Source organism: Hippoglossus hippoglossus, chromosome 18 (genome assembly GCF_009819705.1).
Source record: "Hippoglossus hippoglossus isolate fHipHip1 chromosome 18, fHipHip1.pri, whole genome shotgun sequence".
Taxonomy (NCBI): domain Eukaryota; kingdom Metazoa; phylum Chordata; class Actinopteri; order Pleuronectiformes; family Pleuronectidae; genus Hippoglossus; species Hippoglossus hippoglossus.
The window spans coordinates 6,688,430-6,713,876 of NC_047168.1; the positions used below are offsets into that span (position 1 = coordinate 6,688,430).

Consider the following 25,447-nt stretch of genomic DNA (forward strand, 5'->3'; position numbering starts at 1 on the left):
CTGTTTCTCTCTGGCTTCACATACAGTTAGCCTCTATACAGGACAGATAGATACACAAAGTCATTTGTCTCAGCTGCCATTGGCCTTTCAAATAATGTATTGTGATTTTTATTTATTGAGACTCTGCAGTCAGTTTCAAGTCTTTAATATTGTATTTACTTTCCATCTCTTGTGCTCAGCCAGAGGTCTGTGTGGATAATGCTGTGTGTTCTACTAATTACCAAACACGGACAATAAAGACATCCATTGATCCTTGATCCATAATCTTATTTAAAGTGCTTTGAGATAATGTATGTTGTGACAAATAAAATTCAATTGAATTGGATAAATGATGGGCTCTCAGAGGGGATAGATCGGAGATGAACTGTGGAGGACAAAAAGTGGAGGTCAAAGGTTAAAGCTATTGACTGAGTCTGAATGGGTGACTGTGCATAAGGACTTCGAGGTGGGGTGAGAGCACAAAGACGTGTTCGACAACAACACGGAAATCTGAAAGGGGTCCCCGGAATATTTTCTATCTTGGCTAACTTACAAAAAATTGCGAACTTCTGGTGTTAACGATAATATCACGACACAATGATTCTGTATTTATATATTATAACTCAGTGCCTCTTTAGTCTTGAACAAAAAAAAACTGTAGCTGGTCGATGTCGACATGGGCCATCATTCTAATGTAAAATAAGTTAGGGTTAGTAAGTTCAACTCAGCCGGGCGACCTATTCTGGATCCCGATCTCCTGGCCTGGATGGACTCCCACTGACCTTATCATTACTTCTGTGGATGGTTGTCCTGTTAGACCCCTTTTTTAAATTAATTTTTCTCCCTCTTTCATTATTCCCTCTCTTCTATCTCCTATCTTTCCATCCAACCCCTCCCCTCTCAAATACTATTCCCCACCATTGACCCAAACTGGTGCACACACACACACACACACACACACACCCCACCACCACCTACACCCATGCACAACTCTTTATGTACATGTCTTCTTGTATTCCATGTATTGTCTCTTATCTTGCAATTTAAAAATATTAAAAATAACCATAAACTGGCCACCAAGTCCAAACTAAAACTAAATGTCCATAGTTCGCTCAGGCATATCGATAATAAGCATATCATAAGCTGTAAAGGGGGGTCAAATCTGTAAGTGTGTGTGTGTGTGTGGGGGGGGGGGGGGTTCTAGGCATTCTCTAGAATAATTTGTAAGTTTGTTCCTGCATACTGTGCTCGTGCTTGATACCAGTGGGAGAGAGCACGCATGCACGCGCCTCTCGAGGCTAGAGAGGGGGATAGAGAGAGATAGAGAGAGAGAGAGGGAGGGGAAGAGGGAGAGGGAGGGGAAGAGAGAGAGTCAGGGAGGTAGAGAGAGAGGGGAAGAGAGAGAGAGAGAGAGAGGTAGAGGGACGTGAAGAGAGAGAGAGTCAGGGAGGTAGAGAGAGGGGAAGAGAGAGAGTAAGAGAGGGAGGTAGAGAGACGAGTGTTTCTCTTTGTACTCAGAGAAGAGTTGAGGCCGCTGCCATCTCTTTTTATATAAGCGGAGTTTGCCTGCTGGAAATAGAACAATAAGCCGGTTACTCTCGTCGTTCAGCCCATTTTTCTGTGTCTTTTTCCCCGGACAACAAAACGCATCAGGTTCCAGCGCTTGTTTCTTCAGGGGGACATTTCCACTCGGGATCTGTTTGGTTTTTGTGCGTAATTTGTTGTTTTTGTTTCCAGCCGGACAGATCTTCCTCTTCTTCCTCTGTTCTCGCCTCGTTTCCTTCCACGCCAGCCCCGGTTCTTCTCACCCCCCCTTCTCCCACCACCACCACCACTGGAGAAACAAGCGACCATGGCTGCCGTAACCAGCCCGGAGACGAGCCCTCAGCCCCGGGTGTACTTCCAGACGCCGGCCGGCACCACGGAGGAGCCGGAGACGCCGGTTCGGAAGCAGGGACGCGTCACCGTCAAATACGACCGCAAGGAGCTGAGGAAGCGGCTGAACCTGGAGGAGTGGATCATCAACCAGCTAACGGACCTGTACGACTGTGAGGTAAAAGACCCCCTCTTACAATAACCCCGCATGCAAAACCGATCGAAGCCATCGATCCGGCGGCTCTGCTAAGTAATAGGGCTCCGGTGGTGGTGGTGGAGTCTGTCCATCAGCTCCTCTTTGTGTGCCAACTGTTGACAAAGAGACATTAAAGGGCCCTTCTGTCGCTGCTGGCCTAGCTCCGCTCCTCCGGTAGCATGTAGAGTATCAGGGCCATGTACAAGTACACGTGGTGGTGCAGGCAGGGGCATGATGGGGAACAAGCACAGCACCAGAAGTGATGAAATCGTGTGAGAAGCTCTGTGGTTGAACCTCACTCCTCCACCCACAGGTTGGCTAAATGTAGAATACGCAGATTTATAGTCCTGATCGTGAAATGGACTGCCCCTGTCCCCCCCTCTGATTGGCTGGAGCTGATTTAAAGCACACCTGTAAATGCATCTCGTGCAATATTAATAGTAATCCAATATAGCAATGTAAAGAAATACCTTTTGTCTTTGGTTTATGTTTTGTTGCATAAACCAAAGACCTTTCCTGTCTCCTACTTTCAAACTTTGAAAGTTTAAAGCTGAGTGAAGCCGTTTTCAGACATGACCTCGGGGTAAAATCTGGAGATTTGGCTACAGAGTTTGTCTTCCACACGTGCACAATGCAGCGGGAGGTTTTTCTGCACAGACGCGTTCACAACAGCAACAAATCCTCCGCATTATTCAGGTGAGAGGTGGAGTAGGTTGCAGAAGGCGGAGGCAGGAAGTGACGCGTTAACTCCGCTGCGAAGATCACGTGATCTTGTTTACAGCATCCTAACCCTGTTGTCAGCTCTTATCGCCACAAACTCTCTTGACATCTTCATCTTCTAGATATGTGACATCTAGAAGCTTAGAGGCAGGACATCTCCTGGATTTCTGCAGACATTATACTAGGGGACCTGGCGGATAAGGTCCGTAGAAACTGCGGAGCATCTCACTCTGATATTTCCAGAGCAAATACGGAGGAACTACGGAGTCCAGTGCATGTCTGAAAGCTGAGTGAGAGGGAGTGAGCTACTGTAATGTGGTAGTGCAAACAAGAAAGAAACTAGCAGTAGATTCCATACCTCTGGGGGGGGGGGGGGTAAAATGATCTGCTCTGTCAAACATCAGACCCGTGGTCAGAGTGACACACGTTAGAGCCGTGCAGTGATAATGTAACCTGGCGGCAGCTGTGGTGTGGCTGCTGGCGTCAGTAGTTGGTAAGCTCATGTCAACTCCACTGAGCTGGCATTGACCCACATTCTATTCCTAGCGTGAGGAATACAACGACTTAACAGGTTTGGAGAATTCCTTGTAGGCTGAGGTAGAGAAGTGGAAGAGGGGCAATCACACTTTCTCACACCTTTTTTTTTTTTCCAACTTGAAGAAGTCAAGTTTTGGAGCTACAGAGTAAAAGTAATGCAGTTTTACTTTGTGATGTTCTTACAAACTCTAATCATATATTATCCCAGGCCACAGTGAATGAATAGGGTAAATTTCGCGGCAAAGTCCAAAAATCGATAACCTCTCTTATCATGTGACGTAAGAAAACCAGATAAAGTCGTCCATCCCATGTTTGTCTCTGCTAAGTTTCTTGCCCCCTTGCAGTGAGGGCTTTTGTGGCAGTGTGTGGGATATCCCGTGAGATGTGGATAATAAAGTGGCAGGGATATGCCAGAGGCTCATGTGCCAGCAGAGGTGATTAAATGGACCTGCAGAGGATTTTCAAATCGGGGGGTGCTTTGATTGTCCGCCAGTAATGGTATGCTATGCGACAAAAATGTGCCAAGGAGAAAATCTTTGCAGTACTATGACATTTCGACAAATCTTTTTTTAGATATTATCTGAATCCATTGTTTGTCATTTTGAATTTCAAAGATGGATGTTTCTCTTCCTCATTGTCTCACGGCATTCATTGCTTCTGTCACTCATCTACCATTCCTTCGTCCACTCAGTCTTCCACTCATGCACGCTTTAATGCACTGATGGTGTATTATGAGTCCTGCTTTTCAACTTCACAAACAGTCGCACAAAGAGTCCAGAAAAATCCCTCGCCGATGGACGCACAGTGACGGTATCTGTCGTCTCTAGATAGCGAGACCTGAGCCCTGTGCTGATTTATTATGGACACTTTACATTGTTTCAGATTATAAGTGTTAGTGCAACTTTAATGATTTATCTCACATTTTTTGGACCCACATTCCTCCTACTCCTCCTATTTTTGGCGTTCGTCCACCGTAGTTCGCCCCTTTTCATTGTCCGTATCCCGTCCCCGCCGAGGCTGTTAGACAACAAAGAGATTAACTTACAGTCGGTTCACTGATGGAGACACATTGGGCTCATTTAGACGGGGAAATGTGGAGCACGTGCTACCAAGCAGTGTAACCAGAGAGGCAGCTTCAGCCGGTCAGGGAGCAGAGCAGGAACTGGGACGACCCTGTTCACCGACAAAGACAAGGAGCACACTTTCTTTCTTCATCTCGCCCTTTCTCTCTCCATGTCTCTTTTCGTTCCGACTCGTTGTAATCCACGGTTTTCATTTGTCACCATCATTATTCCCAATCTATCAGCCCCCCCCCCCCCCCCTTTTCTCTCTCTCCTATTGTGGATGCACATTTCAACAATTTAACACACCGGCACGGATTTTGTTCAACAGGGAATTCATAATGAGCTATTTTCCCCATTCATGTAATCCCTGTAAAAAATGCTACAAGCAGTCGGCCGGGCATTTCTGCGATGCTGCTTATGATGTATCCATCCACATAGCCACTTAGTCAGCCTATCAGTCAGAGTTGCTATGGTTAAAAGTGAGGAGCCGAGCCGTCGTATGATTCCATGGCAACAAGGCTGGTTAAATGTTTATGTTGGTTAACCGTGGAGTGGAATAAAAAAAGGGCTGTGTCCATTTCATGAAACGAAGCTTCGAGGAATTGCATCATTTTCGAAAAAGCCCCTGATTTATTCTGCATTATAATTAGAGCCATCCAGTTATTATATTAGCAGGGGCTTAATAAATGCCTGCAGTTGATGTTAATGTGGCATTTGCTCTGCATAAGAAACACTCCAGTTGTGCTGCGGTCAATAGGGGGCTACTTGGAAAATGTGGATATGGTCCTGGAATAAAAAATTATTACATTATTACTAAGTATATGAATCGACTTTGTATATGGATTTAATTCAAAATATATACAGACTATTAGTAGGACTGCACGCTAACCCATACTAACATTAACACTGACAGATCGACTGTATGGAAAACTAGATGGGCTCTTTGACAGCATTTAACGCCACCAAGGCTGATTTCTCCCTCACCATGTCTAAGCAGTGCTTCCCATTAATCATGTATACTGTGGCGGCCCGATATATTCTCGCCACAGTCTCATCGTGAACCAAACAAATTTTTTCCTTTTTCCTTATGATAACATAAGGGAACTTGTCTTTCAGGCTTTGGAAGGTAAAACTAAATTGTGCCATGTCTGAATAAAAATAAATTAACAACAAGCCTCAGATGTGAGTTAATCGAAGCAGCAGCAAACAGAAAAGCCTTGATTGAAAAGAACTGAAAGTTGTAGCAGATTATTTTCCTACTAATTCATGAGCAACAACAACAACAACGACGACGTATTTACAAGTGATGTCCGAGGGATTTCTGACGCGACCTTCGTCCTAAATTCCCCCGACACATCTTAAACTATCCTCAGAATTGATGCAACAGAGACTCCAAATCCCACAATCCCCCTTCCATCTCACAGTTTATGTCTCAAACCCAACTATAAACTGTGTTAATTTAAGAAATATAAACACTTAAGTGTTAAGTTTCACATAATAAAATCAGGGAGTGTTTCCTTATAGATAAGTTGTATATACACATTCTCTGTTGTTACAGCGCCCCCCCCCGCTCTATTACCGGCTTTGTGTATGAGGTGCTAAGTGAGTTTGAGCTCACTCTAGGGAACAGGAAAGTGGGGGTTGGACTCATCAATTCCTCGACTCCCCTTCTAGTAAAATTATTAAGCTTCACTCCAGGCTTGTTTCCATTTCCATGGTAACTGGGCTGTTAAAATTGTATTCGTCATGTAAAGACCCATTTTCTTTCAGTTTGCTGTGTTTTCAGCATGAGTGCACTGGAGCTAACCAGTAGCTACATGGTTAACAGTGGAGCGAGTGGGCGGACCAATCCCCAAACTCCAGGGTCCTACGTGGCCACACACACACACATAAACACAGATGGGGATACGAGTGAGAACAGTGGCAGAATTGGTGAGCAGGAATGCAGTGAACAGAGGAAGAGAAGGGGAAAAAAAGCAGAGGGGAAGGAAAATGTAGCTGGAGTAGGCAGGGATGTCACAGAGGGAGAGAGTGTTTTTGTAACATGTGTCCACTGTTATTGCTGCTATCTACACTGAGCCAAATGAAACGTCTTGTTACCTTGAATCAAATTGGGGATTTCTCTGGGTTTGAACATTGTTGGAAACGTTTTGATAATGTAAGTTAACGAGTCAACAAAATATACAACATGGATCTAGTTGTTTTTTAGATATTTAATGAAGAATTGTTACATATTATATCTTTAACATCACATACGCTACATAAGAAAAACGCCCGAATTTATCAAAGGCAAAGAAGGGAAAAGTCCACAGTTGTGGGGGAAATAATATAATATATTACATAGTTAACCCATGCAGTCAAAATAAAGCAATCAATATGTCTTTTGATAAAATATATAATATTTCCTTTATATAGAAAGTGTCTAAATTCAACAATAAAACTAATTTACTCCTATAAAAACATATTGAAACTCTATCAAATGAAGGAAATGCATCTGTATCCTTCAATAAGTCTTATAAATCCAGACTACACAGGAAATGTAAATGCTCTGTTCATACTCTACTCTTTACAACACAAACACACCATAATGAACAGTAAATGCTCCTCTGGTCATATTTAGTCCCTGAGTCTGTTGTCGTGTCCAACAACAAACAGTTAAAGCAGCGATGCATCCTGTTGTTGTGTGGCTCCACAAGTAAGTCACTAGAAGGAACTGGGTTGGGGGAAGCCTGACTGTGGGAACAGCTGTAATTTCATAGCTGAAAATTAAGTTGGCCTCCTTCACTGGGGCACAGGAACACACACGAGTCATGCAACATGTGTTTTAAAACCGTGCACTTCAAGGTCTGAATACCAATCAGTATTACCCTGTTTCGCTCAGGGTATGTAAGAGGGTGACTACAAAGAGTGGTTGTTACACAGCGGGAGTGAAAGACTCCAGTGTGTCTTTGTAAACCCCCCGCACCACAAACACACACACGTTAATAGCTTACATGTGGTCCTACACATGCATAGTTGTCTTCCTGTTTGACGGAGGGGTGAGTCAGCATGTTGTCTGACCCACTGACGGACCATGTGAGTGTTTTTAGAGGGTGAATAAAGTTAGAGAGGAGAAAAGACGGCCAAGAATGTTGTGAGTGAGGGAGACTAAGCATTTATTGTTTCTTTTTTGGTCGGCGTGTGAGTAAGATCGGAAGGAAGTGAAGAACGTTGAGCAAGAGACAGCATGGATTAAGAGAGAGAGAGAGAGAGAAGGAGGGATGTGAGTCATTCAGTGGAATGTTCATAGAACTTGTCACAGGAAATTTGCGAGAAAGGAGTAAACACATAGAACAAATTAACAATATTAACTTTCACTCAAAAGCACCATTTGCCCCGCGCACACACACCTGTTGATTCACACAAACACACTCACAGGTCCTTATGGAGACAGCATGCTGGCTCTCAGTCATTTTTAAAGTTGTTAAAAATGTTCACGTTTGATAGTTGAAACATAAACGTCAGGTTGAGGTTAAGGTTTGGTTAATGTCAGGATTAGAGAATATAATACATTGCATCTATGGGGGAAAAGCGAGTGAATGAGAAGAGCAGGATATTTAGAAGACATACATTTTCATCATCTTCTTCCTTTCAACAAAATGTTTTACTAAAATGTGGAGCCTGACTGCTATTACCGATATTTGGGAGTAAAAAATTGCCAATACTGATGTATCAGCTGATATTTGTATTAGTATTAGCAATGATTCTCCAGATGTCGTTATCAAACCCTTATGACAAGAAAATGTATGAGGCTTGATATTTAACAATTTAACCTTAAATAGATTTTGAAATAAGAAAATAGACTTATTTGCATGTTTGATGCTGCAAAATAAAACTTTTAAACCTACACACTGACACTAATATATCAGTGAAAGCCTCATATTGGCCAATTTTATCAAGATAAATGAGGCTCTACTTAAATCTCAGTGTTTAATGCATTTAGTTGATGAACTCATATATTTCATCAACAGCATATATACTCAACATTTGTTTCATATTTTTTCGGACTCTGTTTGTCGCAGTGTCTTCTGTTGTCTCCCACAATCACTGTCATGTGTCAGCCGGCATGACCCTGACGGCACAGTACATACTGATTGCCTGACACCTTCCCACCTTGTAAACCCGTCGGTATTATGTTTCCGTACTAGCTAAGCTCGATGAGCTTGTCATTCCACCCTCTGTCACACAGATCAGGCCCCCGGCCAAGTGAAGGGCTTAAACAATACAGGGTTTAACAAAACCATTTTACCGTAAAGATCACATGTGGTGCAGGGCGTGTCTGGAGATAGATTATGAAACTGAGCTGCTCTCGGTGAATCTAACGGCAGACGGCAGCTTGTTTGAATGAGAAAGGTCATAAGGAACAAAGGGTGTTATCCATTTATACCCTTCTTGCATTTTAAGACCGTATGCCGTTTTGTGAAAGCTCACACACTCATGCGGATGCTTTTGTAAGGTAAACAGGCCATAACAGTGTTGCAGTTTGCTAAACGTGGCTCCAGGGGGCTGTAGCCGAACAGCACTTTTAAATGAGCGATGAATATGAGGGTGTTGGCGATGCTCGCTCACGGGCCTCCATGCTAAAACCATATTAAAACAATGAAACAAGCTAAGCCATCGTCCTGATATTAAATCGGTTGCGACTACAGTTGGCGGCAGCTGGCATGGATCGTTGGTACGGAGTCATCACCACACAGAGTCTCTTTGTGATTTATGCCAAGTGCCTGCAGGTAGAGTGAGGTAACACACATTCACTGGGGAAAGTATTTTAGTCCCAGGAGGTGCATTAAGAGCAGATACCAGTTTAGCTGTAATTGCAGGGAAGCAGATTTGAGTTAATGGCTTCATTCACCGTCTTCCATTGTGTTGCCTGTATAATGTGTTTATTATACGCCAATGACAGACAGTACAGGAGCAGTGCACACTAACTTACCTATTGATGACAGACTGAGGATGTGACTTTTAATATTAAATAGCTGTAGCTTTCAGAAGGGGAATAAGTCATGCGCCGTCAGGTACAGACTGCTTTGCCAGTGACTCCCTGACCTGATGTCCCTCTCAGCCCGGCAGACAGCCACTGACCTAAAGAGGTCGCAGGGTGAGAGGAACGCAGCGCCATGTTGGCCTCGCGTATCCTCCATGAGGTCACCACAGCGGGAAACCTAACTTAAGCTTCCGTGGTATCTATGGCGTGCTTAGACGTCATGTGGAAGGATTCTCGTGCTGCTATGAACAACCGCACACACACGCTGGTTGAAATGGCACGGCTGTGTGGAGAGATGGATGGATGGATGAGAGATGTGTGGACAGATGGACAGACAGCTGGCAGCCTGACAGACAAGTAGCTGGAGGAATAATGTGACCTGTTACTTCTGTCAGATCGTTCAGAATCTTCAGCTCAGATGCGGATTAGAAATAGAGATGTTGCTCTTTTCCATTTTCATCTAATCAATGATACATTATTTGATATGTTATTTTATTATTTAACACCCTTTGTGCTGGATGTGTAGTTTCTGAGGAGGAAGGAACAACTGACCATATTTGGGCAAAGTGTCTGATTGACAGGAAGGTGCTTGGTCTCACACACACACACACAGACAGGATGATAATGAGTATTGACTGAACATGTCAAGTGTTAAATCATTAAACTCTGAAGAATTAATACATGTGATGACTTGAAAGGAGAAATGACAGAAAGAAGCAGCTGCCACCATGTGAGTTGTTTTTTTCATCCAGGAGCTGATTGACTGAATATGGAAACAAACGTCACCAGTGTTCACAAAGTCAGAGGTCGTGTTGATGACTGATCACTGAGAGAATTCTAATAACATCTAATCCCCGATCCCACTTGGATTTTATCCCAGTCATGGCAGAATTAATTGAAAGGCTTTACGTGGAAATTACTGTGTGAAAAGTTTGGATTTAAACTGATGGAAACAATATGTCTAAATGAGAGCTGATCCCACATAGTCAAACTCTCCTCCCGCTCCAAACTGTCACAACAAAGGATTAAGTCACCCAGAGAATGGCATGGCAAATTAACTAATGAATGTCGCCAAGAGTGACATAATGATAATCTGCTGTAATCCTTGTTTGTATGCCTTCTTTTTTTAATCTGCACATAATCTCTTCTTTCAGTCCAATTGTAGTGGTAATGACTCCCCTAGCTCCTAGAGGGGCCTTGTAGAGGACTCAGAGGAATTCCAGGAATTAGAATAAAAAATTGAAATATATTACATTTTACAGTATCAATATATCCAAATATATCGAATCCTAACCCCTGTATCGTTATACTTTCCATGTCATTTTGAATATGCAGCCATAGTGTGTGTGTGGTCTTCCTCTCTCTCTCTGGATGTGTTTCTGTTTTATTGTATTATTGATTGTTTGCTCCTATGATCATTTGTAATTGATTGAGCAAGTGGAGACGGAGAGTGAAAGTGGGCACTTGAGATGCTGTCGTTTGTCAATAGAGGGATTCTGTGTGTGTGTTGTGTGTTTGCTAATGAAAAGGCATCAACATTTTTTTTAATTTTTAAAACATTATAAGACTCAATGGGCCTTAAACTATCTTTGTGTCTCTACGATTTTGGTGCTAACGTTTTGTTGTTCAGTGTCTGCACTGCACTCCCCTAAGACAGTGGTTTCCAAACTAGGGGTCGGGACACCCTGGGGGGGGGGGGGGGGGGGGCACGAGACACAGAAGGAGGGTCCCAAGATGATTTCCAGGAATCAAATACAATTTAGAAACAATGATCAAGATCACATTTTATCCACGATTGCTCCAAAGCTAAAAAATACTAGTTGAATTTCAAAAACATGGAAATCCTCATCAGCCTTCTGATTTCTGTGTCTCCATGTGACCCCCAGCAGGTGAATTTGTACGTAGGTGAATTTTAGTTGCTGCTTGACAGTTCAATGGGAGAGACAAATTTTCTGTTTAATTTTTGTTAAACAGTGGCCGAGCTCCAGCCCTGGCAGCATTGGCAGTTGTCCTCCCAGGGCTGGTTGTCACCCTGAGGGACCAACAAGTGTGTATGTGTGTGTTTGTGTGTGTGTGTGTGTGTGTGTGTGTCTCTGGAGAGGCTGCAGCACAGACATGTCCAGTCAACACACAGAAACCACTGAACCGTTGACTCAGGCCAAACAAGCTGATGTGTGAATCATTCAACCGTGCAGCGGGGCAGCAATGACTCTGGGCAGCTTTTCGGGGAAAGGGTCAAGGTCGGGTGACATTCCATGTTTTAACTCCACAAACAGATTTTGAAGCGAGTGTGATTGTGTGTATGTGTGCGAGTGATTGAAGATTAAACTTCTATTAAGACCTTCACCCTGTGGCACTTTTAGCTGAAACACTTTTTATCTTATTTTTTAAAGACCTCTTTACGTCCCGATAAAGTCGTCTGGAAAAAAATTAAATAAAAGAAAGACGTGTCTGTGGCCACTCACAGACCAAATTAAATTATTGGCTGGCGTATCTGTCTGTCACTAAGCAACCTGCCTGTCTGTGCTCCCACTGTCCTGGACCAGAGTCTTCAGCTGGAGAGATGTATGCTGCTGAAGCAGAGACAAGCTTGAATGACACACAGGACATTTTCGCTCGTTTTCACTCCATAGGTTATTTATTCTAGAGGAAAGATTTGGGCCAAACCATGAAAAACAGCACCAGAAGCTCTGTCATTCCCTCCTTCCGCTAATAATCTATTACTATGCTACATGCTATTGTCACCAAATTGCACTGTAAGAAGGACCCAAACTACCGTGCCTGCAGTCTAATTACAGTGATGAATGTTTCCTGGCATCATATAAAGATACCTCCTCTGTTCTTGGAGCCTGTTTGGTTTGGCGTTCTCCTGCAATAAGTCTGAAACAACCCACACAGCACTGGTACACAACAGCGTGGCCACATCACCACACAGGCAGACTCTTGAGGCTGTGCTTCTTTTTGACTTTACAGCACAGAGCTGTTTGCATGCTATCTGTGAGTGAGATAACGGGAAGGCTGACAGGGCCGCAGAGTCAAAACAGATGGACACGGTGGTAGGATGTAGGAACTGATGGGTACATCTTGTTTTAATAATACTAGGAAGCAAGTGCCTCCAGGAGGTTTTACACAGAAAGTTGTGTTTGTGACATTTTATCATTTATTAGTGGAAAGAAAACACTGACAGCTGAGCTCCTTCTCTCTGTTTTTCACATGACTCAAAACAGGACGTCATATTCTTCCTGGGAGGAAGTACATCTAGCTGATTAGACGTGCAATAGAGATAAAGATCAAACACACACACACAGACACACACACACACACACTGTTAATGTCTGCATACTCCAGACTAGATGAAGCAAATTGTATTGTATTGATTATGGATTGTGGTTTATGGTTCACGGTTGTGTGTGAGGCCACATATTCAATACAGCAGCCAGTCACCACTTAGATTAATTGTGCACATGCACGCAAACACACATGCACGCACACAATCGCACAAAGAGTAGCATTACTAATGTCCCTCTGTCAACCCTGTCCTCTTAAAGTGGTCCTGTTAACTCTAACACACACACACACACACACACACACACACACACACACACACACACACACACACACACACACACACACACACACACACACACACACACACACACACACACACACACACACACACAGCTCGCCACTTCCCACAGATACCTTCAACCTCCCCCTCCCCCGTTATCTCCCAAGGTCACGTGCCCACACAGGAAGTAGCTGGGTGAGCTGGACCATTTAAGGACCATTTAAACCCCTGCAGTGCTTAAGAAAACAAGAAGAGCCTTGTATACATCTGTGTTTTCTGGGGGTCACACATCTCACAAATATGTTTTTGTCACCTCAAACTGCTGTAAGAGCAGAGAGCATGACAAAAGGAGGCTGGCAGGATACCCAGATTCCTGATAAGCAACCGTCTGCATGTGTGTGTGTGTGTGTGTGTGTGTGTGTGTGAGACCGAGCGAGATAAGGGGGATGGAAAGCAGCAGGCGATGACTGACACAAAGCATCCCTAATCCTTACACCCCTGCTGACCCTTCGGTGCCTCCCTCACTCTTAAATTCTCTCTCTCCTTTTGTCATAAGTGCTATCATGCCCAAAGCAAGGTGGTTTAAACGCTATGAACTGGCCGATTACAGACATACTGAGGGTGATTTATACAAGAGCAGCACATCGAGCCGGAGAGCGAGGGCATCAAAGCAGACATGAAGATAAAGAGACAGGGGGGCGCATGACAGGAAGCAGGTTCAAGCCCAGTATTTTTCCACTGTGTGTGTGTGTGTGTGTGTGTGTGTGTGTGTGTGTGTGTGTGTGTGTGTGTGTGTGTGTGTCTGCTTCACTACTCACTATTAATATAAGAGAGAGTGTGTGTTGATCAGATGACAGTCGACCAAATCAGGCACACGGGTTTCATGAATTACCACTTTGAGTTGACTTGCAAGCAGCTTTTCAACTTCATTTTAGAATAGGCCACTATTTATTTTATTGACTTGTGTACTTACATTATCCAAAATGTTTTCCAGCAATCTTCAAACCCAGAGAAATCTCCAGTTTCATTCGAGGTAACTGGACGTTTCATTCTGGTCACCACCACATCTGGTTTATCCGTGGCTTCTGCTACAACTTTCCGGACAAACAACTATTGGCGAAGGAAAAACACACAGCTAGCCAAACAGCAAGTTTTTCCGTCCTCTGTTTGTATTGGTCACTCATAATGGATCATGATTTTTCATTGCCGTTTGCTGCCTGAGGTGAATAAAACTTCATCAGCTCATCATTGAACATGATTTGTGCCTGAATGGGGTCATGTAGAAATTCATCTGAAACGGTGATGAAAACAACAACTTCCCCTGATCCCACGCTTCTTCATGATGTCATCACATCAGGTTTTTTGTTATTGCTTTGATTTAAAAAAAACCCTAGGGGCCTAAGTTACATATTGTTCGTTTCACTTATCATATAAGGGGAAATGTTTCCATATTGGCTTGAACATAACTATGCAAAGTTTAGCAATTACAAGTAAGAAATTGCTTAAATGTCTCCAGTCCCCTTGTTTTTATCATATGTTTGGTGTCAGCTCAACTCCAGTTCTGTTGCACATCCTGCCTTGCTCAATCAGTGTTTGTCTGATATGCAGGCCTGCACATGAATGAAGGTGTGATAGTTTAAAAAAAGCTGAAAATCTGAAGCTCCTGATTACAAGAACTTCTGCGTTCAGTGTCCGAGGGGAATGGCTCTAGCATCTCTGCGGCCTTAAAGGATAAGCAGTATGTCTTTAGTTAACACAATCTGATTTAAGTTTTATCAAAAAACTGCTCTGCTATTATGCGTTCTCCATTGTCCACATCCTTATCAGACCTGGTCATCATCCAAATATTTCATCAAGACATTCTGTTCTTTCCACCATGTTTGTTTTTTTCTGTGGTCATGAACCTTTCCATGTCTGTACTCGCCTCTTACTTTTTGTCACCCTCACATCTGTCATTCAGCACACCTCAGTGAACCGAGTGATCTCTACGTCTTTGTTGCACCAATAATCCTTTTCCACAATAACAGATTTCAATAGCTGCACTTTGAGCATTGACAAAGTGCTGAATGATTTATCACTCAGGCCTTTGGATAAGGACCATTTAAAGACCGATGATTAAAGTTCAATGCGTTAAATCCATGAAAGATGTTCAACAGTTGAAAGAGGCAGACGATCAGCTGTTCTGGTTTCAAACACTGATGTCTTATGCTGATTTTCACCAAAAATAGCGAGTATGTTGATACAAATGCATTGGAAACCATCGCTATCTTGACAGAGGTGCATTATGTGAAGAAAAGAAAATATCTGTTGCAAGTTCTTTGCAAGATGTAAAAAAACAATAGGTGTCGGTGCCAGTGCGCGTCATAACGTCGAGTCTGAAGAGGTGCAACATTAGAGTCGAGACTGTCAAAATAAAGGAGAAGAAATTTGAATGTTCACCAGGGTGTCCAGTTCCATTACTGCCAATTGGAGCTTGAGATGATAAAAACCTGCTTGGGCTTAAAACAGAGTCCTGCTACAGCTACGGTGATGTTGTATCAGTGTAAAATTTGTAACGTGCAGCTCACAGGTCAGCCTCTCCTCTCTCGCCATCTGTATTCCCCACGTCTCTCCACCGCCCCTGTGCAATAACATGGCAAAGCATGAACAAGTGAAGCACAAAGGAGGAGCAAATGGAGTAGAAAGGAAGTCTGGTGCATAAATTATCACTTTGCCAGACGAGTCACAACAAACTCGCGCAGAAGGAAGCCGGAGTGAATGGCGACATTGTTCGGCGCCACGTGGCCCACTTTTCCCTACCTCTTCCTCCTTCCGCCATCCTGTCTGCCCCTAGCCATCATCACTTCCCTCTGTCTCCAGCTTCCTTCTCCCCCCACTCCTCTTTTCTCCAAACAGTACGCGTAGCCAGAACATTGTTTTCGTCTTTGTAGCAGCGCCGGCAAACAGCCACCCTGAAGTCCGACTATTTTTATCCCGGTGTGTTACTGAGGCAGCAGGAAAGCAAAAGTGGCTGTTCGCTGTTCAAACTTGAGCCTCTCGGTGATTCCTTACTTTTTAATTATCTTCATCTACACTGTCCCTGCCGTCGTTTCTTTAATGCTGACAAGTTTGCACACAGTTTACACAGATCCTATCATAGGAATTGGTAATGTAGTGTGTTACCACTGGAATCCATGCTGTGTAATCCTTGTAGGTGGCCTCTGTGACCTACTTACACACAGAGCTCCCACAGTGAAGTTGGCTTCCTCCCATCTTATTACATGTAATATGGTTGTGTTGATATACACTGAGCTTCCTATTAGCATTTGGCTACTGGCTGTTTGTACCCTAAGGTCTGCTTCTTTCATTCCGCACAGCCTCTAATTGCATTATCTTTGTCTCGGCTCTTTCTGGACACAAATCTGCAGCTCACAGTCTCGATGTTGCATTTTGAATCAGATCTGAGGTCAGTCAATTTAAAATAAAAGCTACGGACGCGTGACTCAGTCTTATAATGAGTAAATTCTTTGAAGGAACTTCCAAGAAACTCTAACTTCCCTCCTCCGTCTCCTCAGTTCCCCTCTGAAGAGATATTTACAGTAGCAGTGATGATAGGACTTTTTCGTTGTAATGACCTACTTGTGTGTTTGTGTAGCTTATGTTTTTCCGGTGCTCTATTTGCTATTTGATCTGTCCAATCCTGCAGCCACGACACAGCTCCCTGTGAGAGGAATAGTACTATGACACACACACACACACACACACACACACACACACACACACACACACACACACACACACACACACACACACACACACACACACACTGCTCTCATACTGTCACATCTCGTTCTGCTCTGTTCTGCAGGCAGCCTCCAGACAGACATTGTGTCTCTCGCAGTGGAGGTGGTGATGATGGTGTGTGAACTGTATTTGCAAGCCCGTCTGGAGGGGTGTAATTAAACTTTTAAAAGACCACAGAACAATGAGTCTGTATGCCAGTTCACAGACTGTATTTAAAGATGCATCCCCAATGGGAGTAATGTTAGCATTCTCCACAGCATCATCATTAAAGCCCCTGACTAAAATTACTCTGAACTTTTAGTCCCAGGAACTTTTTTTTCTTGCAGACTGTTGTTCACCTGTGTTTCCACCGCGCTCTAAAGACCAGGGGAGATTAGCCGGCTGATATATGGACAACCCACGGCTATAGCAAAATGTTCAACTCCAGTCCACCAGGTGGCGGTAGTGCAGAACACTATACAGCAATGATGAGGTTATACATAAACTTTATCATTGCAGTACCACAGTTTCCAATTCCCTCTCAATATCAGCAAAAGTACTCAGGAGTGCCTCGGCTTTCTTCTGTACAGGTTTTTAAAAATGGTGGCTGAAATAAAATGCTGGAGTCCTCTACCAATCAGGTATGTTTAGTGCTGCAAGCCCCACCCTAAAGGTTCTGGGTACTTTCGTATCGTACTACACCCCCCCCCCCCCCACCCCCCGAGCAGGGATTTATTTTTAGGGGTAAAAAAGATTTCCCCGGAACGTTATTTCAACCCTGGTCCCTCTGGTGGAAACACAAAGAGTTCCTCCAAAGGTTCCTAGCCCTGGGGGGAAGTTTCTGCGGTCAAAGCATGGCCTAAAAAAAAACCAATGAGATGCCCATCCCTCTAGTAGAGAGTGGAAAAGCTACGGTACGGAGCAGGGAAGTTGTTCTGAAGGATGTGGTGGCAAAACACGCTACTGCACTGCACCTGCTGCAGTATCATGTGTCAAACACCTAAACACATGTAGATGTGTTTTGTATGATCGCCACAGAGATTTGCAGTTAAGCAAATCCGTTACCTCCAGATCGCTGCTTTGTTTAGACGCCTGCAGTGTGTGTTAGGAAGTAACTGGTAGCCGTCTTTTAGTCTGGATCACATCTGTGGCCAACAGTGAAAACCCCCTCCAGACTCCAGACTAGTTCAGTAAGTCCATCTTTGTTTTGGAAATCCTCCCCAGTGATTCCCCGCTTTCTTTGTGTCTCCTCTCTGAAGCTTGTCTTCCGGCCTTTTTCAACATCCCTCCCTCGTCTCCCTCCTCTCCCTCCTCTCCCTTTACTCTTTTGGGCTGCTTATCTCAGCTGCTCCCTCTTCTCAACATGCTTCTTAGCCTCTTACCTTCCTTCCTCTTGGCGTTCCCCTTCCCCCCTCGCAGATTTGAGTCTCAAATCACTTTCACGTAAGCCGCATTAAACTAGTATCACTTATTATTTCCAGTACATTGAGCAGCAGGTACATTATATTTATTTTTTAGTATGTAACAGCAATTAAAAGTAATATAGAGCCAAGTTGGTATTTCTCTTTTATTTCCTTTCTGCTACTGATTGATTGGACATTTAAGTCAAATCATATTTGTTCCATCAATACACATATACACACCACCACTGGAGGTCTTTCTTTCTTTCATTCATTCTAGCATGTAGCAGCACATAGAGCCCACATGTTCTGCTGATCAGTCTTTGTGTGAGACTGGAGTGTGTGTGTGCGTGTGAGGGAGATTGTGTGTAAATCAGATAGCTTCAATATGTCTGCAGTGTAAGCATGTGTGTGTTTCACTGTATGTTCATCTTTATGTGTGTGTGTGTGTGTGTGTGTGTGTGTGTGTAGATTTGTCCCATTGTTGCTGGAAAGTCTTACTCTCATCTTCTGTGTGTATGTTTTTGCACATTTGTCTGTGTTGCTACTTACAGTGTGTGTGGTGTGTGTGGTGTGTGTGGTGTGTGTGTGTGTGTGTGTGCGTGTGTTACTCTGCTGACACTAAGTCTGTCTGTCACCTCCAGTCTCTATCTCACACATACAGACTGTCCTGCTCTGAATTAAATCCTTATACCCCACCCTCTCCACACAGACACACACACACACTTCATCCAGCTCAGACTTATTAAAGATCATTTTATAATTCTTTAATCCGTGTGTGTGTGTGTGTGTGTGTGTGTGATGGTGTGTGAGTGAGGTGTGTCTAACAGAGGCAATGTGTGTGATGTCGAAGGAGTTCTCACGACAATAAAAAGCTACCATTTGGTTTATGTGCCACACAAATGTGCACACACAGCATGCTGCCTATGAGTCTACATGACTTTGAGAGAGAGAGAGAGAGCGTGTGTGTTGGAGTAGGGGGCAGTCGGGCAGGTGCAGAGACAGCTGGTGTGGGCTACTCTAACCAAGGGGGAGGACGAGAGCGAGAGAGAGCAAGATTCCAAGAGAATGACATGAATATAGGGGAGCGGTTGAGCTGCAGAAGAGGGGTAAATGAGTGTTTGTACGAGTGTGTGTGTGTGGGTTTGTGAGTGTTTGTACGGTGTGTGTGTGTGGTTTTGCGAGTGTGTGTGTGTTGTTGCCAGCGGTGAAGCGCTTTGATGGAACACACTGAGCTAGTGTGTGTGTGTGAGGCAGATGGAGAAATGGAGAACGTGTGGGAGACTATTAAACCACTTTTAATACGGCAACAGATTAATCAGACAAAGAATTGATCGCATGAAGAGAAGGTTTGAGGAGAAGGAAGGAAGGAAGGAAGGAAAGAAAGAGACGAGACATAAAGAAAGAAAGAAAATAGTATTAGCACATTTCAGTGATGGCTTTAATAAACAGTATCAATTCAATAAGCCTTTTATATAAGGGGTCATCTTATTAGTATCAGGCAATAATTGCTTGGCTTAAATTTGAAGTCTGCGTTTTTCACCTTTATTTCCTGTAGCTTTTCCTGCTTGAATGTGAATAACACGAGAACTTTAAAAGACTCAAGTTATCGGCTAAGTTTCTGCTCAGCTCTAAAATCGCACGATGATTGAACTGAGCGGATTTCCCCTCAAGAGATTTAGAAGGCACGCTTTCACTAAAGGCAGCAGTGTGACAACCAGCAGTTCACAAGGAAGAAAAATTTATGTTACGCATATTTACCCGATGGATTCAACGGCGTTTAGGGCAAATCTACATCTTATTAATATTACAGGTTTTAGGTTTATGTCTAAATATTCACCTGGTGTCAAAAACAAGTGCAAATGGCTGGAAAGATCAATACCACACTCATACGTAAACAAAACCCCCACAATTGGCTGTTTGTACATTTCGACAGAGCCAAGCTAGCCGCCAGTCTTATGTCTTTATGCTAAGCTAAGCTAACTTGCGGCTGGATTTAGCTTCACATAGGCTACACAAGGTTGATTGAAAACTGAATAACTGGGCGTTTCTTTCTTTGTACAGACCAGGCATTTTTATATTGTTATATTCAGTTCATGTTTGCACATAAGCAAAAAACAACTAAACAGATATGTATTGCATTTAGCTTGATATTTTCAAATGTGAATTAAAAACAAACCTATTCAGCCTTATTTAATGGTTTTATTATTTAGGTTTGTATTTTATCTTCTCTTATGTTTCACCAACATTTTACTGATGATTATCTACATTTTATTGCCTTCACTTTCTTTTAGTGTTGTCTTTTCCATTATCGATTTCTTTATTCTCTCAAACCGAATGTTTTTAACTTTAAGATTAAAAAATTTAAGATCCTGTGTTTTGTCAATCACTTTGAATTCAATTTGAGTTGCTTGAAAGGTGCTATATGAATAAAGTTTGATGGATCTGTTTGATTTTGAGACATCTTTTCCCCGCGTCCTTGATCAATTCTCCTTGTTCGTGACAGATAACCGTCTACCTGCCTGTGTCTTTGTCTCTTCGCTGTCATGTTCTGAACAACATGTGGTGGTAGGACACCGCCCTCTAGTGTCCACAGAAGGACATACACCAAGCCAGTGTACCACATCAGAAATGCCAGTGCTGATCTATTTGCAGGCGACCACATAACATAAACACAGGCACTAAGAATAGAGCGGATAATGAGGATTTCTCTCCGCGAAGGAGCTTCTTGCGGGGAGCGGCCACTTTTGGTTTCTCTGGAATCGTGTTAACTAACCAATGTGTTTTTGTTGTCTCTGCATGCGCTCACGTGTCCTCTCCTCTTACTGTGTGTGTTGCAGGAGGAGGCCATCCCAGAGCTGGAGATAGATGTGGACGAGCTGCTGGATATGCCCAGTGACGTTGAGCGTGCAACCAGGGTCAAGGTAGGACATGCTTACGTACTACAGTGAAAGCATTCAGGACCCCACGAGCAGTTTTTTTTAGACGTGAACTGTCCAGATCTTATTTTCTGGAGTCTACCTTTCACATATGAAAAACGCAGCAGGAGACCGCTGGGTCAGACGTGTAGAAAATGTGTAACGTTCAGGTGAGGGGCGGCGCTTGGGTAGAATATGCAGGAGACAGGATATGATGTATAAATTCTTCTGCGGAAATCGCAGCTTACAGACATTTTCAATACGGAGCTGGCAGGAAAAGCTATGAAAAATGTCCAGAGTAAGGAAAATGTCAGGAAAATGTCGGGACTTCAGTGCAGGTCTGAAAGCATCACGCAGCATCATCTCATACCGTCTTCTCTGTTTTACAGGAATTGGTGGCTGACTGTTATAAACCTACCGAGGTAACAAATCTCTCTTCCTTTCTTCCGTCTGTCTCGCACCCAAATCAATGTTTTCGTTTCTGACTCCACCTCACGTGCTTTGTCCCTCCTGTCCCTCCTGTAGGACTTCGTCTCAGACCTGCTCGACAAGATCCGAGGGATGCAGAAGCTCTCCACGCCTCAGAAGAAATGATGGCGTCCCTGCTCCTCCTGCCCTTCCTCCCCGGCATCCTCCCGCCTCCGCCCTCACCTCTCCCTATCACTCCCCATTCTTTTTTGTATTCTAACGTCAATTTCTTCCATTGAGGATATTTTTTCTTCCTCTTGTCGTTAGGCCCTCTGTTCTAATCCCCATTCTTGTTTTTTTTCTCCTCTTCATCGCATCCTCTTCTCTCTCGTTGCCTGGATCCAGTCCCATTAATCACTTTTATTTCAGATTTTTTTGACATCCCCTGCTTATTTGATGAACTTCCTCCGTAAAATACCATCAGCAAAGAAAGAAAGAGCTCATAATTGATCGACAACAAGCAATTCATCGGCCCTGATACCAGGCGCTCGCCTTTCCTCCTTCACCCTTTATCTGGCTCTGCCTCTCCCTAATCCAGCTCCTCCATCTGTCGGAGGAGGAAGAGGAGGGGAGCCGAGAAGAATCCCATAATTACTGGGAGCAGCCGAGAGTGGGAAGAGCTGGCAGAAGCCAAGAAAGGAGTGGATGGGTGAACGATACAGGAGGAGGAGGGTTCAAAGGAGGAAGCAGCCAATCGTGGCTCACGTCTCGACCAATGAGATTCCTTATTGTATTTGTAAGAGATTTGAAAGTTGTATACGATCCAGCCACCAACCCCTAATTCTTACGCTGCTGTCTTTTTCATTCTGAGGGCGTGGAGTTAATATTCACTTGACTTTAGATTTAACTTTTTTGGGGTCAGTACAGCAAATGTTCCACCTTAAATCAAAGGTATTTGCTACAGTGGTGCATTTAAAGACTTTTTTTCCGTGTGTGTCTGTTGAAAAAACTGCACTATGTCATTTCGGGAGGAAAATCTGAACCTCTGACCACAAGGAGTATTGTACGGTGTAATTTTAGTCCAGCGAAGAGGCCAATTTGATCCTGGGAGCGATGGTTGAACCCAAAAGAAAGTCACTGGTTGGCTGCGGCGGTCATCTAAGAAATAAATCGTTTTAGGAGTAGGAGTAGATTCTTTTGGGTTGGGCGTGTTTGACTAGATTTTAAATTCTTTCCTCGGATACGTAGGTCTGTACAAAGATGGCGATTTAGAAGCCCTGCGTGTGTGCGGCCTGCACACACACGTGTACGTCTGTGTGTTCAAATGCTACGTGTGTGTGTGTTGCTACATAATGTACAGCAACATTCTCGTGAGGGGTTTTTCCTGGCCTGTATATTCTGCTGTTCTGTACGACATATTTGAATTTTAGAAGAGGACTGGTTCCTGTTTTATTTAGTTTGTTTTTTTGTTACACACACGCTCACACTGACAGTCCGACAGGGGGACCTGAAACAAAGCTGCCTTGTGTTTTCTTTTCTTTCTTTTCTTTCTAATAACCCCTCCCCTTCTCTCTCTATTTCTCACTGTTTCCCCCCCTTTCTTCGAAGAAATCATATAGTCCACCACGTTGTTTTGTCACGTTGGAGCGGTCACGTGTCTCCTTTACGGACACTTTTTGTCAGCCTGTCACATCATTGGAGCCACCAACTAGACGTCAGAATGGGAGCGATGGAGGCCGCTGCTTTGAATATGAAGCCGTCTAAATGCATTCATCCCTCTATTCTTCCGTCATTCTTTCTCATGCACTCACACGGACACACACCGGCCACCCTTGGGGCAGAGGAGACGCATTAGCAAACACAGCTGCCTCTTACACAGATGTGAACACACACACACTCACACACTGAGTGCAGAGTAAAAGGATAGAGTTGGAGAGCGAATGGTCCTTAGCTGACACAAGATCCGCGTTTCCGTGCCGCAACTGCCAATCATCTCTAACAATAAGCCATCTGTTTCCCATCCTGAGCCAATCAGATTGGAGACCGAAGCCCGTCGGCCAATAGGAGGAGCGGTGACATTCGCTGTTACCAATTGCTAACACCTGCGGTGACAGCAGACCTCCACTGTCTGCCTCTTTCTCTCTCAGCACCAACAAACACACACACACGTAAACAAATACACACACACACACACACACACTCTGGCCCATTTCCATCGTGCTGCTCTGTCCTTTCTCTCTTGCATCCCCTCTCTCCTCCATTCTCCTCCCTCTGTCCACCCTCCCCTTCTATCCTTTCTTTTTTTTTCTTTTTTGAAAAACAGATGTTGCCTTAGGTATTATTTATGTTACACAAACCAAATAAACGGGAGACATTCATTTTGAAAACGGTGACACAAACGTGTGTTGCTGAGCAGAACTGCGGCGCGTGGAGAATCTCAGATCTACGGTCGCTCCTTTTTCTCTTTTTTCTTGAAAAACAAAATGAGATTCTGGTGTTTCTTTTTGTAGAAGTGTGTGTGTTTAATACTTAGGCCTTGATACAGTGATTTTGTTTAGATAAAAACCAACGTTCTTTACATTTACATTGAATACTGGTCTGTTTTTATTGTGATCATGACACTTCTTGATGCCGGGCCTTGGATTAATATATATCTGAACAGAAATCCATTCAGATCAATGTTGGTGTGGTTGCGTTTTCTCCTTCCTGGTGCCACCTCCAAACCCAGCGCCGTCTGCAGAGACATTGTGATTGGTCGGATCGTAACCATGTGAGCTCAATCCTCTCAATTTGAATGGATTTTCATTTCTAAATCCAGGTTTGGATTATACCTTCTTAGACTGTTATTGAGCGGTCGTTTTTTTTACTGTTGGGGGAAAATTGCAAAAAAAAATGATTATATATATGCTGATTATTATCATTGAGGCTAAACCATGTGGATTGAAGGAGCGGTGGCATTTTTTTGGGACAATGATTAGATCAAACCAACCAACAAATGTAGCAATATCAACAACAGGTCTTGTTTTTGCCCAATTTTGTTACACTTTTATGCAACTTTAATAAAAACATGTAAAATGGACATTTTGTTTCTCTCTCTCTCAATTTGACTGTTACTTCTGTGTAATTTTCTTTGCGACCTATACTTTAAAAAACCCTGAATCCTTTAGATACATTTTAAGGACTAGCAGGTTTACACCACATGAAAAAGTCTACTACAGAAATGATTGCACCTTGGGTTTCCTTTTATGATGAGTCAAAATGTCTGCCATGACAAGCCCCTGTTGTCCAAATGAAAAGAATTCCACCAGTATTATTTGCATGGCTCTTGAGGTTTAGCATTACTTTAGTGCCATCTTGTGGTCAATGACAAGTATGGCAACTACATTTTAAATAGAGTGCATTTGGGGTGAAGGTAGGACACCGCACTCTAGTGGTCATGTAAGGACATTCACCAGCCATTGAAGCTACAGTACAGAACAGAGACAGAAATGCCATTTAGAGGAGACCACACAACTTAAACACAGACACTAAGAATAAAGGGGAAGTCATTTTGAAAGTTCTTTTAAGTAAATCTTATTCTGCTCTAATCACACGGTGGTTAAATGTGAGCCCAGCCCTGTTCAAGGACAGTCAGTCAGTGGTGACTGCATCACATCGTCCTGACGACAACGTCCCAGCAGGAGCAGAGAAAAGAGTCTGATCCCTCTCCTGGTATTAGGTCTGTGATCACAGTATCTACTACACAGACTCTGCCACGACAACAGATTCAACTTTTCTTCACTTTATCATAAAAAATGTAAAAGGTCAATAAAAACAAATTAAAGGCCTTGTTTTATAGAGGATCATTTTAGAATGTTTGTTTTTAAAATTATTTAGATTGTATTATTTATTATTTTCTTGTGTTTATTTTGTACCTGGATTCATAATTAACTGAGTCTTTTCCAACATTTGTTTTATATATTACATTACATTATATATTATATTACGTCCTATTACA

General features: G+C 43.3%; 1 protein-coding gene across 3 annotated transcripts; it reads left to right on the plus strand.

The window, feature by feature from the left end:
• The first annotated feature begins 1,337 nt into the window (after positions 1 to 1,337).
• ppp1r14bb (protein phosphatase 1, regulatory (inhibitor) subunit 14Bb) lies at positions 1,338 to 24,529 on the plus strand. Of its 3 annotated transcripts, none has more exons than XM_034569562.1 (5): positions 1,338 to 1,359; positions 1,466 to 2,032; positions 20,965 to 21,048; positions 21,432 to 21,464; positions 21,568 to 24,529. In XM_034569562.1, exons 2-5 carry the CDS (start codon positions 1,832 to 1,834, stop codon positions 21,634 to 21,636), a joined length of 387 nt encoding a protein of 128 aa, XP_034425453.1. In that variant the 5' UTR covers positions 1,338 to 1,359; positions 1,466 to 1,831; the 3' UTR covers positions 21,637 to 24,529. The 3 variants fall into 3 exon arrangements, with proteins under 3 accessions (XP_034425453.1, XP_034425454.1, XP_034425455.1); XM_034569563.1 differs by lacking the exon at positions 1,338 to 1,359 and having other exon boundaries at positions 1,438 to 1,632; positions 1,717 to 2,032; XM_034569564.1 differs by lacking the exon at positions 1,338 to 1,359 and having other exon boundaries at positions 1,438 to 1,632; positions 1,725 to 2,032.
• Positions 24,530 to 25,447: the final 918 nt, after the last annotated feature.